Source organism: Thermobia domestica, chromosome 11 (genome assembly GCF_964235325.1).
Source record: "Thermobia domestica chromosome 11, izTheDome1.hap1.1, whole genome shotgun sequence".
NCBI lineage: Eukaryota > Metazoa > Arthropoda > Insecta > Zygentoma > Lepismatidae > Thermobia > Thermobia domestica.
The window spans coordinates 21,851,328-21,871,949 of NC_137464.1; the positions used below are offsets into that span (position 1 = coordinate 21,851,328).

At 36.4% G+C, this 20,622-nt stretch overlaps 1 protein-coding gene across 1 annotated transcript in view; it reads left to right on the forward strand.

Annotated features, from left to right (window-relative positions):
- Positions 1 to 7,951, forward strand: part of LOC145663976 (uncharacterized) — a 37,236-nt gene extending 29,285 nt beyond the window's left edge. The window contains exon 6 of the mRNA XM_081730233.1: positions 1,875 to 7,951. Within this exon, the coding sequence (XP_081586359.1) occupies positions 1,875 to 3,631 (1,757 nt within the window). The 3' untranslated portion in view covers positions 3,632 to 7,951. The remainder of the gene's footprint in view (positions 1 to 1,874) is intronic.
- The last annotated feature ends 12,671 nt before the right edge of the window (positions 7,952 to 20,622 follow it).

Below are 20,622 nucleotides of genomic sequence, written 5' to 3' on the forward strand. Positions count from 1 at the left end.
ACTATACGTAGTTTGGGTGATTTCTCTGATTTTCAAAGAGACCAAATTGTTGGAGTGTCGCGAGGGATAGTTCCAAGCTGATGACGGCCTAGAAGAACTCACGGTAAAAACCACATCGGCGAAGAGGAATAGTGGTCGAAAAAGGAAAGCTCAGTGATATGTCTAGTCGAAAATTAAAGCAGATCATCACTGAGCCTGCGTCAACAATCACAATCTGAGACGAGTTACATGAATGCACATACGGGGTCGAGTTGCACGGGTGAAGCCTCTAATGAGGAGCCGTAACGCTTTAGCACGACGCCAATGGTGCAGTAAACATACAGCATGGACCGCTGATGATTGGAAATGTGTGATATGGTCGGTTGAGTCACGTTCACCTTATTTTAAATTACGGGCCATGTTTGTGTGGCGGACGCCCAAAGAATGATCGGCAGTGTCAGTCCAACCATGAAGCATGGCGATGGCTCTGTGATGCTGTTAACCTCAATATCCTGATTTGCAGTGGATCCTGTACTGACGCTTACCGGTCCCATTACCCGTGATTATGTCGCAACTTCAGAGGACCATGTGCATGTTACGGCCAGATATTTCCGGGCAATGAGGTCACATTCCAGGATGATGATGCGCCTATTCACACAGCTGGAACACTTGCGGTGTGGTTTTGAGGAATATCTGGATTGAGTTGAACATTTCCCCTGTCCCGCCTATTCCTCGGACCTGAACATAATTGATCTGTTTCGGATATACGAATCCAGCTTCATCCTCTCTCGGAACTGGATGATGCACTGCACGTGGAATGTGTAATATTCCACAAGTGAGTCTATTCCATGTCACATCAGAACTGTACTAAGGGTGAAAGATGGTTCAACAACCCCATATTAATGTAGTAAGTTGCCCATTAAATTGATAAGTATCTGTATAGTATACAGTAGGCAGAAGGTTTGAACGCAACAACTAATTTAATAAAATTATGTAATGTCAAACATCTATAATAGCCTCTATGTGCAATTGGTAGATTATTATTAGAGGCACGAGTTTTTCGCAATGCGCGATAAAACGAAATGCGTCAGAATTAAGTAATTTTCATTGGATTCCGTTGCACGATAAAACGCGAAATCTGCAGTTTTGTACGAAATTTCTCACAATATGCGATATAACGCGAAATTTTAAATACCTTCTCATTACTTGAAAAACGCTAGTTTTCCGCTGACAACGGTAGAACGTGGCATGAACTGTGCATTTTGGGTGATTAGGATACGACTATAGGGAACATGTTGCCCGTTAGCTATCACCATCGCAGCTGGATGGGGAGTTCCGAAGTGATGATTGTTTGAAGTTTGTTGTAAATGCATTTACATATGTGTGGCTTCCAACAAGCAATGTCAACTGTGGGAGACTTTTTTTTTTAAGTATGGACTGATAAGTGACAAACTTACAACAATGGAGGAGAAAAATGTGGAAACATGTAACGTGCTTATGTTTAATACTTAAATGTAACTTGTGCGTGTGTGTTTTCAGCAAAACTTTCCTAGTCATAGTAAGTTTAGTTTTTGATTTTTCTCAGTTTGATTTGAAAAAATATAATTTTCCATAAATGAAATTGACATTGTCAAGTGAAATATTCAGTGTATTTTGGTTTTAGGTAATTAATGGTTTATTTTTATGGTGATCTATGAATAAAAGGAACAATTGCAAAATTGTCAGGGAATTCTTTTCCACAAAAGCTACAAAATGCGAAACTTTATTTGGAAAACGCGACAAAACGTGAAAAATGAAAAATGAAACGTGAAATTTTCAAATTCTTAGTGCGAAAAACTCGTGCCCCTAATTATTATTATTATTATTATTATTGATTTTGATTCTTATCCTTACAGAGGCCAGAGCTGCGTCCGAGGCAGGTATGAAATCTATTCTCGTCGTTCGCGAAGGCAACGCTCCTCTGTCAGAAGACGACACAGCTAAGTTCGAAGTAATTCACTCCTTCGCAGAGATAGTCTTTGAAATCCCCACAAAAAAGAAAAAGGTAGAGGTAAGTCCTACAGAGAAGGAAGAATCCACGGTTAATGAAATAAACGAAAAGCCTGAATCCGCGAAGCCTGTTTCAGAGCCTGAGGCTGCGAAAGAAAACCCCAAAGAGACTGATGTGGAAATGGCCGATGCGAACACTCCCGAAAAGGCCGCAGAGCCTTCGACAGAGGAAGTTAAAAATGAGACTAAACCCGCGGTGAATGATAAGACTGAAGAAAAGACTGAATCTGCTGTACCCGAAAAGACTGAAAAGTCTGAAAATGACAACGAAAAAAAATCAGATCAAATTCCAGAAAAAACTGTTGAAAATTCGAAAGAGGTCAGTGAAGAGAAGAAAACAGTAGATGCTGATAGTGTTAAAGAGTCCAATGCTGAAACGCCCGTCAATAATGTTGAAAAGGAAGCCGTAAATGATAAAGCAGAGGCTAAAGAAAAGGTAGAACCCAGTAACGCGAAAGAAGAGGTGTCACAAGCTCAGAAATCCGAAGAAACTAAATCTCAACCTACTGAGAATTCAGACACAAAATCAGAAGCAGAATCTAAGAAGTCAGAAAGTATACCAGAGTTGAGTAAAGAAAAAGAAAATTTGCCAGCCGAAAATAGTGTTAGTGAAGATGCTAAGTCTACTGATAAGGTTACAGAGGAGAAAGAAGTTAAAGAGGCCACCAAGGAGATGGCAGTAGATGCGAAAGAGGATAAACCCACTGAAGAGCCAGTAAAGGAAAAAGAGCCTGAAAAACCTGCATCTAATAATGTTCCTGAGGAAACTCCTGACCAATCTGAATCGACTGAAAAGAAATCCGAATCTAAGCCTGTTGTAGAAGACTCTAAACCTTCCGCCGCGGAAGAATCTAGTTCTGTCAATAATGATCAAGTAGTAGATGCAGAAATGAAAGAAGAAAAATCTGAGGAGGTCAGTACTAAGGAGACTGAAAATGAAGCTCCAAAATCGGAGGAAATTACCCCTGAGACAAAAAGTGACAAAAAGACTGCTGAGGAGGGGAAAACTGAAACCCCTGCCGAAACTAAGACTGAAGAATCCAATAAGGAAGAAGTCGCAGAAAACTCTGTTCCAGTTCCTGAGAAGAAGAATGAAGAGCCTGTTCCTGAGAAGAAGAGTGAAGAGCTTCCTGCAGAGGAAGAGAAACCGAAAGAAACTAGTGATAGCTCCACGGTTCCTGAAACAAACGATAAAGTTCCCGAACCGAATCAAGAGACTGAGGCAGCTGCGGAGAATTCCAGTGCTGACAAAAAGACTGAAAGCGAAACAAATGATGTTGAAATGGCTGATCTTTCCAATGATAAGACTGAAAAACCCGCAGTCAATCACACAAACGAACAAACCACTAATTGCCAGACAAACCACGTTAATGGATCTGTTGGTGATGAAGAGAAGTCGAATGACGTTCAAATGTCGGAGGCTACGAACGGCGAAACTAACGACGCTTCTATGGAAGATAAGGTGGAAGCAGGGGACATTAAAAAAATCGAAACAAAAGATATCGGGGAAGGAAAAGAGGAAAAATCTTCAGACGCAAAATGTGATGTAGCTTCTAAAGACATATCATCTGTAAATGCTCCGGTTGCTGTTGAGGAATCGTAAACCTTTCATACTCCTGTACTAGTCTAATATTGGGTCTTGGGTTTTTATATATTTTTATATATTATTATTATTAGGCAAAACAAGAGGTAGTTATGTGCTGTTGGAAGCAGGAATTATCACAGTTTGCGTATTATACATGGTCTGTATACGCACACAGAACTTCGAATACTCCATATGTTCTAATGTAATGACAGGAACATATACATGTGTTTTTATTCTTAAGTTGTAATTACACTTACAGTAAACGCATATTTCACGATCGTCCTTAGACGTGGAGAAAAGCAGACGTTTTAGTGGGTGCGTCTATTGATAAAATAATCGCGGAGTGCTGAACTTATTCTGAGTAATTGTTCCATTATACTTCGTATTCAGGTTCTGATTTTTAACAGTTTATCGTAGGGTTAGAAATGCTTATTTCTCAAAACATCGTGGGACAGGGGGTAAATTTTGACTTGTCTAGAAGAGTTTATAAGAGTAATTGTAAAAATTGAAGAAAAGCTCAGTTTAAGTTTCGTCGAGCACAGAAGCTGTTAGTAAATATATAGTTGATAATTTGTCTTCAATTAGAGTGGTATATATATGATGATAAATACAATGTGGTAATTTCGTCTCGCATAGAACTGACGCGTGAAACAGGATCTGAAAATCAAGAAATGTATAAAAGGTTCTAAGATGATCCTAAACATAAAAAAAAAAAAGTAGAATGTAATATGGCAACCACTTTAAGTCCAGTTATATTTAAGTACTTTCCATCGGCATTAAGATGAACATTGCAGATTTTAAATCAGTAAAATTAGGGGTACCATAATCGTTCAATATGAACATCGGAAGTAGTCTTGATATTCACTAATAATAGGAAATGGTTCACTTTTTATTCTAATATCTCTCTAGTTATTAAGTTATCCTAATTTGAGACCAATTTACATTTTTCATAACTTTCTCATTTTCATTTAATCGGCATCAGTCTTATTGCGCAAATAAACCTTTGGGTGCCTTGAATTTATTACATCAATTTAAATTTCCTCGAACCTACAGGTTCGAGGTTTTGTGTGATAACTGTAATTAGGAATCAACTGAAGCATTGCAAACATAATATAATTTATGTACATTGGTATAATAGGAATAAATTGCCATTAACAGTGGAGACTAGATAAGGGAAATGAAAACTAAAAATTCATAATTTCAACTAAAGATGAAGAATATTGCTGGTATGAATGTCACTTGTCTGCACTACTTCAGTTGTAGACTTCCTTGAAATTCAAGTAATAGGTAAACGGTGTACGCTTCAGAACACTACACAGTAGTATATATATTTTTTTCTATAAAGTACATAATTTAGGCCAGTTAAGTTTCCTTGTGATGTGTTTATACTACTACTCTTTGTATCTGTGTCTACATAAAGATTCAAGACGAGTATCGACATCAATACGATCATTTTCTGTGTATAATTGTCAGCTTTTTGTGTTTGTTTCTGCTTCTAATACTACATAAGTACCTTTTCTTCTGCCTTTTATATACATATAAATATAAATTATATATATACTATGCGTGCCAAACAAGGACCGGACATAATACGCACTGATAATTATTTGTGCATTTCCAGTTGTCAGTATTAATGTTATGTTTCTGTAACGAAGCCCAGTGCCTAGTTGTACTGTGCGCTCTGTGCTTGTCCCATAATGTGACTGATACTTAAAAAAAGTGTTGATGTGGATGGTAGTCTTGTGTGTTTGTGACTGGGTAATTGATTTTTATATATATATGAGAGCAGAAAAAAAAAAATACAGTCCTTAAGAAAAAAGTAAGACTGAAAACTTTATTAGTAGTATGAAAAAAAAAAAAGACTGAAGTTTAGAGTTGGGTGTACAACTGTACCCTTGTTCATCGTAAGATTGATCCTAATGTAAAAGAAAGAAGAAAAAAACACCTGATCTGTGTAATAATATTCTTCAAAAGTTTAGTATATTATCGACCGTAATGCAAGAATATCTGTCGGTAAACTTTTTTGATAATGTACACTACTTCAGTATAAGGAAGTAAACACTCTTATCCAGGCGCGGCTCTACAATCTAATCAGTGACGTGTCTTCTTAATCACAAGTGAGGAAAAATGTATCCTTTAAACAAAATTTATTCTTGTATACGTGTAGAGAACAACCAATCATAGATTCGTAATACTAATACAGAGTCTTTAACTCTCGATTTCCTGCACAGGGAACATTTGGCAATAGCGTGTAATCATAATCGATAGATTTAATCACCTTTTTCTTATCCTTTGAATGGTACAATAAAAGTATTGAGAATCCGAGCTAGCTCAACAAGGACATGACGCAAGCAAAAAATTAAGCAATCCTGGCGTTTTTAAGGCACTTACTAATTACACAACTGCTTAACATTTTGAACAATCATTTGAAGACCACACATTGTTTAAAGAATTTTTGAAGAGCCAGAACAATATGGACAAAATTTTGATGTAGGATACCTGTAATATCGGGTGGATGAAACGTTTAGATAAGTTTATGCAAAACAAATCGAGGAAACGATTTTCAGGTTTATTTAAGTAGGAATAAATTTTCATTCAAAAAAATGCATTCCTTATGAGTGGAACAAAGGACGAAGTGCAGGGTTTGATCGAAAGTAGTTACCCAAATGCTTGCTATTCGTAGTCACTATTACGTACATTAAACCAAGCTTCAGAATGCAACTTTCTCAGGATCTGCAGGAGACTGCGTTGTGTGTCAGAAGTCTGTTGCAGGAAAGAAGATTGCACACCATTCAATATAGCAGTATTAACCCCTTTAGTGGGACATGTCTGCTACGTTGATCAAAAGTTCAAAAAATTCACACTATATGGCAAACCATAGAGCTTAAAGATCGCTTCTCTAGATGTACGCCCGCGAGTACAGAGAAACCTTTATTATTATTAGTAGTAGTAGTAGTAGGACTATAAATATACCACATTGACTTGATCCCTAGTCTTTCGTTGCAAGCGCTGCTATCGGCTGAAGGATTTCCACTTGCTTTCTCTCGCTTAGCAACAGCTGAACCCTTATTGGCTCAACGCGTGGGTGTGTGAGGGTGTGAGCTTTAGTTCGCATTTTTGCCACGGCTCAAGACATTTTGGCAGCACAATAGTAGTAGTTGTTGTTATATGCTATTAGACTCTCTCTTTTCGATTGAACGTCGTCTTCTCACATCTGAAGACGCGCTTTTCGTTGAAAAGATTAACACTATTTGAACACAGAATACCTTATTGATCCTGTAAAAGTTACATTCTTTTATTAGGTTTTTTTTTTTTTTTTTTTTTTTCTGATGGAGTAGCTAATATTCCTCATGCCTACAACTACGAAGAAACTTGCACTGAATCTATAAATAAGAGTTCCTATCTTGATTCTAATAATAAATCTGAGAAGACATGAGACACGCTTTTGAATCTCTATCAATACTGAAAAATGATGGCTACTATTTCAGTGTAGCCATGTTCTTCACCGAGAAAAACGAAAGAGAAAATATGCATACAATTCTTGATTTTAACTGTTAAATAGAAGTATGCGATCAAGCGAAGGAAAGAATAGAATTTAATGCAAGAATCAAAACATTAGATATCACTACCTTAAAGCAGCAGCATTTTAATTTGTACCGATGTGACGTCCCTTTTGTAAAATTCAAGGAGGCGCCACTGCTTTAATGCCTTCCAGGGTTTGATGTTTCGGCTCATAATTGTGCTATCTTCCAGAAGTAATAGAGGACAAGACGTCAAAGAAAAGAGGAAAGTGTGGAAATAAAATTAACACTAAGTAAGGCAATGAATTGAAGTCCACCTAAATAGACTCACGTCCATGATAGTGAAATATTTCTGGGGTCATTATAAAGGGGATTCGTCCATGATTATTGTTTCTTTACTTTTCATTTCCTTTCCTTTATTTCCTCTGCCTTTTCTGAAAGATTACTCATGTTATGACAAACATATGACACTAACACATGGAACTTTGAAAGGTATTGAAAATAAAGTTTTTTGTTTCGCTGTTTCTACACCTTTCTGACGCTGTGGTTTAGTATCGTGGAAAAATGCTTGATTTTAATATAGGATGAAAGTACTATTATAACTAATACTTTTTTAAGCTATTCAACTCCATGTTATTTCTTTTTCTGATTAGGATCAGTCTTACGGTGAATAAAGGACAGTTTCCTGGAAACAGTCTCTCTAAGGTGTGTAAACTGAGTATTTCCTTTTTTGTAAAGTCAAAAACTGAGTGTAAAATCTCTTAATGAGTCCCCCGTCGTGTTTGTTTGGACATTATTATATTATTATTATTATAATTATATATATATAAGAAACATATTTATAGCTCAACACGGTCTTCCAACATATCTCTCAGGTTGGTACTCTTCATAGGATATGGATATTCTTTTTTATATATATATGTCCATATTTTATATAATTTTTCTCTGTATGTACATTTTGGAACACCAGTATCTTTGTATTCGTTTTTTCTTTTGATACCCTGTTGTATTTTGATAAAATACAGTTTTATAAAATGCATAATTAAAATCATTTCTCAGTAACAGAAAAACAGATAAATTAGTTCATAATTCGAAATAACCTTTCTGTGTGCGTAACAATGTGAATGAAATCATGTTAGGGAAACAAAGAATAAGAACGTCAATAATTGTGAAATAAAAGAGCTGTCATATTGTGACAATATGAGAGAAAACATAATTACTTGATATTATTCTGTTGTGTAGTTAGTGAAGTACGTATTATAAATGACATTAGACTCACTTTTTCGGGGAAGTCTTTTAGAAGTCATCGCATAATTAATTACATTTTTGGGATGGCGAATATTTGTAGAAACACCAGGACACTTACAATTACGAATGGTTGCTATGGGGTGCATTATTTCTAAACAAAATCTTAGTGTAAGGTAGGATTTTGATTAAAAACACTAACCTGTGTAGCTACTCTGATGGGGTATCAGAGACCCCAACCGTCAAATGTTTCTCTAAATTTAAAGGTACTCAATAGATGGCACTAGTTTGTCTACCCTCATAATTTGATGGAACTATAGTACTCGCGCCGTGTCATGAAGCTTTTGCTCTAAACCAATCATAGAAATACTTTGCTTGAGCTCCGACATATCGGAAAACTTCGGTACAGTTCGTGGAGCCGCTTCCCGAGCGTACACTTGGGGAAACGTCAAACAGCTGAAATTCACCAACAATGTTTCCAAACTTTGAAGACATAGTAAATGAGTATTTAAAAAAAGCATTTAAAATTTACCAATAATAACACTGCACAACAATAACCACTGTAACAATTATTCTAAAACAGTAACAATAACACGAATAGTAACAACGAAAACATAACGCAAGAAAAAACAATTCACAAAACGGAACTTGGCGCCAATCCGACAACACTGTGCTCTAGAGAGATGTCTTCTGTGTAGCTCGAGAGAAGACACTGACAAAATTTGATGGGTGGGGGTTGACGGCCGGAACACACCCTCGCGTTCTATTGGGTGGTGAAATTGGTGGATCTAGGTCAAGCTTCATGACTCGCCGCGAACACTATAACATTGTACTAATAGGGAGGAAAACAAGTGTTGTAACTTTTTGTAGTGAGTTACTGGGGGTCTGAGATACCACAGTAGAGTATGTAAAGTTGGTATTTTTTCATCGAACGTCGATAACGTAAACTCAATTTATCTATATATTCGCTTTTTATAATTTTTGTTTTATACATAAAACTCGAAATGACATGACATATGCTTCTGACCTTAGAGAAAGCGTTACGTTCTCTAGTTAGCCTATTTTCAAATTAAGATTAAGTTATATGACAGTACAAATATCTATTGGGTATATGTGTAGGAGTGCGATTTACGTGAAAACATCAAGACAAGGAATAAATATCAAAACGGATTGCTCAGTCTTGAAAATGGTTTCAAGACGTAACAGATGAAGAAATTGAAAGCGATCTAAGTGAAGATTAATTGAAGTGGTCACTCAACCATTAGTGATGAATCTTGTCTTGAAGAAATACGTAAGTGGCGATGTATATAAAAAGATATGACGTATTTTCACTAATAACTTCTAAGCAGAATTGCGTTGAATCGTCCAGCGAATTCACATAAATTAGTAACTTCCTAATACTAGAGAAATAAAGAATACTGATATAGCCCAGAATTTTAAAAAAGTAATATTTGCGAAAGAAACCTTCGGGGTTTGTCAGATCCACTGGATATGTCTGAGACTTATTTTCACCAGTGTAGTTAAGGGTAAAATATTGGCTTCTTGTATTAGAAGTGTGATCATCCTTTTGGGGCAAATAATTGCACGAACAAAATTGTTTTCGTTGGATTTGCTTTCAAAACCCAATAAAAATATATGCTATAGATATACTACATTGACTTGACACCTAGTCTTCCGTTCCTAGCGCTGCAATCAGCAGAAGGAATTCCACTCCCTTTCGCTAAGACACTCTCGCTTAGCAACAGCTGAACCCTTATTGGCTCAACGCGTGGGTGTGGGAGGGTGTGAGCTTTAGTTCGCATTTTTGCCACGGCTGAAGAAATTTTGGCAGCACTATAGTATATTTTCAGGCGGTTTATTCCCTTTACTTTAGAACCTTTTATCTCATTTCACCTTTGCATTCTGAATAGACATTCGTGAGCAATGAGCAAAGGCCGGCAGTTGTAGCAAAATAAAACCAAAGTGACAGTTGACATTTAAAAAAATATAGTATTTTTGACATTTACCAGAAGCTAACACTAAATGTTAATCTACAGTTCAGTGGTTCCCAACGTAGGGATCGTAAAAAGCTAGAGAGGGCGCAAGCTATGCCAAAAATAAAACTTGAAAGTATGAATAAAACACAGCTTGTAATGATCAGTTACAGTTTTGGCCGTGTGCACCAACGAAGTTCAACTGTTGAACGAGGGTCATAATCAAGCTCGGTGAAAATGTCTGTTGCACCAGCAGCATTCAAGGTTAAGTCTTGGTCAAATGGTGGATAAACTTGGTTTTAGCTTGAACGGCCGAATTTGGGGGTTTTAGACTTCATTGATCCAAGTAATTTGTTTACATTCAATAATGTCTCTATTTTTCCACTAATGAAATTGCAATACATTTCTCGTGTTCGGAAAAAAAGATTTTTGCTCCTAGTTTCATTATTTTTTCCATCACAATTACGATCACTGAAATTAGACTACTCACAACTCTATGCACACAATCTCGAAAGTCGGAAAGACACGCACGCGGTATGCTTTCTTCATTTGTTACTTTGTTAAACTAAGATTAGCGACAAAAAGACTACAATCAACCAGTCGATTTTACAAATTGACCGAAGTTTACTTAAACGAGATGTACAGAACTTCGACTTTCAATGGTGCAGCAAAAGTTCTGAAACACGTTGAAAGTTTAATGTTGAACGCGTTTCAGTGAATGCTCGTTTAAACTTCGTTGGTGCACACGGGTGTATAACAAACTTCAGAGGGCTGCATGTGTGAGATTTTGTCTTTCCTATTCCTATTCAAGATTTCTACTTTATTAAAACTAAATAATTGTACAAATTATTTATTTATTTATTAACAAAATTATCAAAAATGGGTACAAAACTCTCTCAGTGTATATAATGAGTTCAAAACTTGTCTCTTGATATTCGGTGATATGTTCGGCAAAGCACACTTGAGATCACTTTCCGCTTTCAGTCGTTTGCGATACTTTGATTTTTATTGTGGTCAGCGTCCAAAATCCTGATTCATAGAGGGAAATTGTCGAGAACTGATTATTATTTAAAAAAAAAAAAAAAAAAAAACTTGTAGACTTTTTTCGCTACTCTTGGGTAAACAGGCAGAAAACACTCAAAATTCTTCCAAAGACATTAACTGAAGCAGTTCTTTGGCATTTGGATCGTACTTCGGTTACATCCTCCTGACTTTCATGTGGAAGTATATTCACGTCAATAGTGAAAGGTGTTCTTGCTAACTTTCACTGCCATTCTTCACAAATCAGGAAAATATCACTGGAATTAATCATAAGCTGAGTTTGTGAGAGTCTATATTGTTTTTCCACATGGTTAAATCACACTCTTTATTGTCAAGAAGTTCATTTAATCAAGGAAAGGATGAAAAGTTGGACGCAGAAGCTTTCAGACGGTGTTTCCATAATAGGATCTTTTCCATGAGACCTCTTATCGCGCCATAAGCAAGTAATATGTTCCTGTTTTTGAGATTGAGATGATTTAATATTCGAAAATCCAGCAAGATATGAAAGAAAAAATACAAATATTTCATTAGTATAAAAAAAAAATATATATGAAGTTCATCTTTTCCTACACTTAGAAATATTTCCATATCGGACTTACGCTCATACAGCCTACTTAACATATTACCTTTTGATAACCAAGGAGCTTCGGTATGGAAAAGTAGTTCATGTTCAGCATTGAGGTCGTCACACAAAACCTCAAACGGGTTATCAGAGCACTTCACAAAATTAACAACTTTAATAGCCAATGATAATGCCTGCTTAAAGTTTTGTAACGTTGTTGCAGCTAAGACTTGCTTGTAAATTAAGCAGTGCAGTTGTAGGAGTTTTGTCCTTTGCCAGCTTTATAAATCCAGACCCCGAGCCTAACATTGTTGGGCTTACATCAGTACGTACTCTTACAACTCTGTCCCAAGACAAACAATTTTCAATAAAGAATTTCTGATAGCAGGAAAAAAAAAAAAAAAGAATCTTTGGATGATGTCTCGAAACTTTCTGAAATCAATGTTTCTTCCACTTTCATTTACGAACGGACAGTGAACTATAAATGACAACACAGATGTCGGTGGAATCACTACAGTGAAGTGTAAAAAATTTATTTACAAGTACCCGATCTTTTAAATTCAAGGCCATTTCATTAATTCAGCGTTTTACAGTATTGACTGAAAGGGATGTTTTGTCTTTTTTTTTTTTTTTTCGTCTCTCTCTCTCTACTTCCTGGTTGCCTTAAGTGTGCAAGGTTTGATAAGTCTCATCAATAGTATTTTATCTTTGGCTATTAGAAGAGATAGTCCGTATGATACGTCCACCACCACCTCATTGTGCTCGTGAAAGGTTCCAGAGGAGTCAAACTTCATGTGTTTTAGCGAGTTTGTTTTCACAATAATAAAATCTTTATATTTGTCTTTGAAGGCTGGATGTACTGTTGACAAATGTTTCCAATCGGACGAGGTGGAGAGTATTATTACGAAGAACAGCATGACACAACACGTTCTAAATATAGTCTCTTTCAATGACCATAAAACCATACCTGATGTACTCTCTGAACTGGAAGTTGACATTTTACTTCACGGATACAAACGAGAAATTACAAAGTCAATAAGGCATTCACATCACCACAAAATAAACTTCTCAGATCAGAACACCGACCTGAAAATTAATGAAACGAACAGTAGCTTGTAAATGGCTCCAGATGTAGACAAGCACAATAGCAACACACTTGAAACAAGAAAGACCCCGTTATTAATTGATCACTAATTAGCTTCATACTAAATAAAGTAGGCTTTTCGTATGTTAATTGTAACCAACTGCTGCAAATAAATACTAAATAGTGTTCTTCTCTCAACATTCGTAACTCTTAGTTTTTAAAACGGTTTCTTAACAATTACTTTTAAAAAAAAGTCGAAAGGGTTCTCGGTGTATTTGAAAGTAGTAACTTTATATATGTATACTAAATTACGATTTTTCTTATGGTTATGCTACTTACCGTTTCCCTTGGGTGCTGGCTCCCGAAGAACTCCCTAAGAAAACAGCTAATAACAATTCTGGTCCAGGCTCATACCTTCTTCAGGCGCAGACTGACAATGTTGAAATATATATATCAACAAAACACAAAATTTTCACTTTACAGAGCTAAATGCTCAAGCGGGAGAAGTTGCACTGGTGCAATCAAATAGACGAAATAATGAAAAATAAAACACTTAATGCTGTATGATAGGTATGCGCACACTATATAAGAACACTAGAAACATAGCCCTCGTATTGATATCACTTGCACTATAAATTTACTATTCGCACTGAGATGAGACTTTCACTGCGTAATTATGACAAGGGGAATGGGGAGATACTGGAAGCACTAGTCCATTATGAAACTTCTTGACTCCGAAGAAACGATGTATTTTTTTTCGTTCTTCCTAGCTATGAAGACTTCCGTTGACTCCTCACTTCTACTGACGCTTGGGAACAACCCGTTCGCTATGCTTAGGGTTGGTAGTGCATTATACGAAAAAATAAAGAAAGGTTAAAGTTTTCTGCATTCATACACAATGCAAATATAACGACGGTATAATGGAGAACACTGGCAACATTTGCTTCGGTCCCGTGGGAATGAAATTTGGAAGTAATAGTTAAAAAAAATTGTTGCAGTCTGAACTAGTAGATTCTTTCCATGACTATCAGATTTTTATACGCAAAACAGTTCAGTGGAAAGGAGCGAACGTTGGTATTGTGTGAATGAGTCATTTCACCTACGACTCCTGCGAGCCACGAACACTGTTCTCACGGTAGGGAGGATGACGTAATATGAGTATGTGGAAACATGACAATCGACGAAAATTCGTTCACACACAATATCAACTTCGTATCCAAAAATATTCCCAATCTTAATAAATGTTATGAAGAAAATATATATAGAACAGTCATGGTAATGAAAACTATAAGTTGGTAACTATTTTTAGGTAAAGAAAAAAACGAGTTGGCTGCTACGAAGCACTTTGTCCAGACGAATAAGCGTTGTATTGAAAAACAAGTAGTTCTTTGTTCCACCGTGAGAAGCGATAAGAACGACTGAAGAACACTTGCAGACAAGGAAAGAATTGAAGTTCTCACCAAAAGAAAAATAGCTGTTCTTTTCTATGAGTAAAATAATAATTTCGTTGCATGAATAAAAATTAAAGAAAAGAAATACACTGTTCGTCCAAAAACGTAGTTTTGTGGCCGGGCTGACGGTCAGTTATTTAACTGATAAATGTTTTAACAAAGAGGCATTAAGTTAGCCTAAATATCGAACAAACGCAAAATAATTATTAAGAACTGGTCGCATGAAGACAAAATTTGGTAATAATAATAAACTACACTACAATGGTATGCAGAGACCTTGCTGAAAACAAATATAAACTCGTGAGAATAAAATATTATTAAGGATTTAGAATTCAAATCTGTCTGAACCCGCAGAAGAGGTCAACCAAAAAACACGTATGACTAATGAGCACAAAGGACGAGGGAGGGAGGGGCGTGAAGTATGCAAGATTTATGAAGGAGGCACCAGCTAAAAAAAAGATTGGGAACCACTGATCTACATTAAGGTTTGTAAACAGAATTAAGTAGAAATTGTCAGTAACCAGAACACATCAAAACTAAGAGAGAAAGAAAATTACAAATCAGAAATGTTGTAGTATCACAAACGTAAAACTTCAGAGAAAATATGCTAATCAGCACTGAACGAAAAACTACGAAAGTAAGTAAGCCCTACACTGGCACATGATGAAGCAGCTACACCATGCAACATATAGCTCACTTCTGATTGCACCATGTACAATCTTTTTCCTCATGTACCCATGTGTGTTCATTAGAACGCATTTGAGACGTGAACGCTTATTTGAAGCAAGTCACAACGTTGGGATTTATAGCAATAGATATTTGGTGTGCATTGTGCCCTCCATATAATTGACTGGTCAACAGTGATTCATCTTCAATAAACATGTTAAGTTTTCTTTCATACATGTGGTGGTCTACATTTCACGATAACGGCGAACAATGTGACTTGCATTTCTGATAGAAAGGTAGACAAAACTTACGGACCCATTAAATGGCATTTTACCATAACTACCGATCTTTTAGTAATGAGAATGTAAACAGTAGGAAGGACACCTTATAAAAAGCATTGCATTTTCTGGTCCGTCTGATTTGAGTGATTTTTGAATATGTTGTAGCTGAGGATCCCCCTGTCAATTGTTTATATGAGGCCAATTCCCTGAGACCTCCAGAGGTCACCAAAGATCATACAACAGGTTTTGTCCAAACTAGGCATATAAAATACATTAGTGATGCACACAAATCGAAACGTGTTGTGGGAGACGTTAGTCGGAGCGGGTAACTTTGACCACTCTCCCCACGATGCTACAGTATTTTCCATCCCTTGGCCTCCGTGCCAGCAGGTGACTTTCTCCTGCCGGTATATATGTGGAAAGCAAGAAACGATGACTGTTCCCTTGGCATGTTTGTTAACTAGGGCAGCCGATTGCCCCTCCTTGCTATATAACCTCATGCCTTGATGCGGTACAACTAATAGTCAGGTTGTATGTCAAGTTTAAACCAGTTCTGCCAACACCCGTTGTGTGACCTCATGAGGTCACAGGGTTGATCATGGAGAGTTCGCCTCATACAAACAATTGACCGGGGGGTCCTCAGCAACAACATATCCAAAAGTCACCCAAATCGGGCAGAACGAGGAAATGCAACGCTCTTTGTACGGTTTCCTTTACTGTACAGTTGATGCCGTATTACCAATCTGATTATTCTTAAGTAACTGCAAATGTTTTCCCGTGATTTGTCTGCGTGAATTTTACTAACTCAGTTGACTTACAATAGGAAAATATTGCATTTATTATTTAGCTCGAATGTTATTCATATTACACCTTTGGTATGATAGGATTTACAAACTATAGGTATTTACAATTATTGTTAGAAACTATCGTTGAAATGCCACAGAACAAACCTGTATATCTCTGTGGATGAGAATAGAGATCTTGGGGATTAATATTTTATATTTGCCAGACTTCGGTTAATAACTCTTTCGTACGAGGGAAAGTTTAAGGAACTTTTATGTTTATAGGAGCGTTATTTCGTGTGAGGTTGAGGGGGGGGGGGATATTTTCCTATTCAAAGCTAGTAATGCTTTGGAGATATCCGCGACAGAAGAGAGCTCAGTTTTAACGTGCAGCTGAACTAAATTCCGTCAAGTACTGATACAGTTCATGCCCATAGTATAAACTAAAATGGATGCCTGAGAGAGATCCAAATCCTGAACTGTCTTAAGCTTGAATGGCTATTTTCCTTCACTTTGTAGAGGTTTCCGCCAGTCGAAGGTGTTCGGCACCTGGAACGAGGCAAATCTTCAATCACTGGTCGGCGTTTGAATACTTTGTACCATTTGTATGTTTGTGTTTTCGGTAAAACTGACTCTCCAAAGCTACCTGCATTTTTAACGATTCAGCACAAGAGTTTCTTTGGTACTAACTAATAGTAATAGTAGTATGCACTAGATTAGCAGCCATAAATTAGTCCGCACACAAAAATATATTAGCCGATAGTCCCTTCCAGTCACAGTAATTATAGTATAAATCAGCGGAATATGAGTGGAAAGTTACGATTTGGATTGAAGTATAAAATAGCCGAAGATTAATCGTTTTTAATTCCTCTTAAGAACGAGTACAGGATTAAAAAAAAACTAAGTGAAGGAAAAGGTCCAGCTTCAAAACTGCCAAGAAAAGATAATCTTACCGCTGTTTCAACGTTTTCAAAATTCCTATCTTAATCTTACTTAGAGCATTTTAGCACGGTGCTCAGTGCTTAACATGCAGTAAGAAATTCATATTTCTACATCGATAGCATGTCATTTACTAATAATGCCTTCTGAACTAACTTAAATATTTTGTATTTCATAGATTTTCACGAATTTTATACTGGATTTCAGTATCATGATTGTAATTTGTTTTACCATATCGCAGTAAAGGCTTAATGTAAGTGGAACAGTTACAGCAGACACTTCAGTATAACCCATAGTGTGAACGCAGTTTTATATATTCTAGTTGTTGGTTGATGTCTATTAGCTTATATTTTCTATTCAACTGTGTGAAGCCTTTTTATGCCCTCTACAAATCTTTAACATGGAAATTTTATTTCGTTTAAATAATTTCGGAAAGTACATTAAGTCCGATTCATGACAATGAAAACATTCCAATGTTGTGGTGACGTGATAGCTCAATAGTAGACTGCTAACCTCTTGAAGGTTCTTGGTTTATCTCCAACTTTTATTTTCAGGACTTTACCAGAAGTTGAATCATATGCTTGGGACTATTTTTTTAATTCAGACTTCTTTCCTGTTGCAGTTAATTTGTCAGCGTGAAGTGCATGTGTCAACTTTTGTCGATGACTAAACATAGCTCAGTTTGTCACCTCGTTTACTTGCTTTTGTGTTTTGTATGACAAACTAAAGGACGTAAATGCATGTGCTGATCAATGTATCTGTATTGCTAATAACTAACACACCAATTAATTAGGAAGAAATTACTGGACTGGAAGATGACAGGTCTGATTTTTTTTCTTTCTCTTCGTATTAAAGATATCTATTAACGTAGCAGTGTGGGCAGATTTAATGTTTCCACTATATTCTAATATTTTTCCTTATTAAAATAGCATTCCCAAATTTGATTAAAGAAAAAATGGAGGAAATATAAAAACTGACACGAAAGTTAGCAAAAGACAAAAACAAATAACAAAATAATTGATTACTAACAGTGCACATTTGTCTCACGAAAACAAATTTGTGAATTTGAAAGGAAACTTTTAAACATCAGCGATAGATCCCTTGTTTGTTCCATAGTTCTTATGTAAACAAAGTGGGAAAATTAGTAAAGAGTAAAGTGCAGTAGTATTAGAGAGAGAAAAAAAATACCCACTTCTCGTAGAACAGATATTAATTTGCCAAAACTGATGGATATTTGCATACTTTGTCTACGTCTACTTTATTATTTTTGAGTCGTCACAAGATTATGCATTGAGGCTAAGATACGCGGTGATGAGATGGATGATAACGGTGGGAAGGAACGGGAAATTCCGAGAAAACACACGCACACGGTGTTTGTCCACCACTTTTTTTTTTTTCTCAATATTATATCGTTCGTTTGTAAGCAGAATGATCTTTACATGAATCCTGGCCATGGAGGGCAGGTATATTTCGCGTTAAAGCGCTTATTTCAGGTCTGAAGGTCCCTGGTTCGATCTTATGTCGTAAGTCTTTGGTGGACGTTGTCTTCTCGGCTATCTTCTGTTTCCTTTCCCATTTCATCAACTTCTGAATTCCCATTAACTGTGCCTATTTAGATCAAAGGACATAACTGCAGGACATTCAAACATAAACAACAGCCAGTGTCAGTCTCGAGGTAATGAAAATGAGCAAGGAAATCCATGGAATTATTTAAAAGTACAATCTTTTAATAATCTTGGATGGCGCTCTCACAATGCTTTCTAGAGATACCAGACGAGTGCAGTCTATACTGTTTTCACTATTGTCTTAATATATCCTCTTGCTGTACAGTTTCTACCAAGAAATAGTTGCTGTAGAAGCCTTACAAGTAGACGCCTTGTACATTATTTGAAAATGGTTTATCAAATAAAACTAAAAAGCAGTGCTTCCTTGTGGAAAAGAGAAGTTGTTTGAGTTGTTCCAGCCAACTCAACTTTCTCGCTATGTATGATGACTCATTTTATGTGCATCATCAAGAGTGAATCCTCCACATCACCGGCAAGAGTATATTTTGTGAGAAGAGTTAAAGGAGTGGTTTTGAAATTAAAAGAGTATTGGAGTAATTATACATTTCAAAGTTTACTTGAGATGTCTCAATGGCACTCACTCGTGGTGTGATTTTTACGTAGTAGATTAAACCTCTTTTTAAAAAGAATTATCCATTACGAATGAAATAAAACCATCGCCATTTGATTGATAATACCTGACAGGACATATCTTCATTGCTCTTGCTTACTGAATCCACCCCTTTTTACTTCGTTGGTGTATTTATTTCTACTGCGTTATGCTCAGTGAACAAGGATACAGAGGAGACCTGAAAGTTGAAAGTGCAAGTTTTCTTCAGGAATCAAAATTCAAAGCTAGTAAAGTTTATATATATAATATACACTGGTGGATATCGATACGATCAAGGGAGGGACTAAACCATAGTTTGCCGCTTTATCCAGTGTATACCTGAGCGTCAAGGGGGGGAGCTATAGCCCCCTTGGATCCGCGCCTATATATATAATATAAAATCCAATTCGTCAACGAATGCAAAGCTACAGTTTTGCAATTCAAATATCTGAATATAACTTAGTCCATTCGATAAACATAAAGATACGTTCATGCACAAAAAATTAGGTGGACAACAGAGTAACCCCCTGGGGTCCATTAATCCTGTTAGTATAAAGAAGATAGTAGACTCGCAGTGAAATAGATATTACTTCAAAACACGCTTCCAGAGGTGCTATGTGTTATCACCCATAACGTACCTGAACAGGGAAGATCCCTCCCATCAACTTGGGCCTCCCTCTGGAGTAGCCAAGGGTAAAAGCACATACTCTAAATATATCTCGAAAAAAAAAAAAAATACTATAAGGGTTAGGAAATAGATGTACCAAGTTTATATATATATATATATATATATATATATATATATATAGACGGAATAAGTGTGAAGGGAAAGGTATACCAATACGCTCTGTATATACGAAATCAAACCTATGACCTGACCTATAAAGAGAAGATAATAGAAAAAAATATAAACGTAGAAGTATTTATCCTGGGACGGATTTTTGGATGGAATTTTCCCGTCATTCTCCCAAGTTTCCCTGTTCAAGTACATTATGGGCGCCAATATATAGCATCTCTGGAAAGCTTGTTTCATGTTTAGACTGAACTACAAACCATGAATTTTCAATGAACAGTATTGCTACAACATCTATCACTGCGAGTCTTATAATTTTCTTTATATTAACAGGGTTTTGGGGCCCAAGGGACTTACTCCGTTGTCCATGGGACCTAATGTTTTATCGAATGGACTAGGTTTGATTCGGATGTCCGGATGACATTGTCATCTCCTTTTCTTGTTAGTTATAATATAGTAAGTAGAAAAATAAAATGAAGGACGAAGACAGTCACATCGAACTCTTTACTGTTGCATT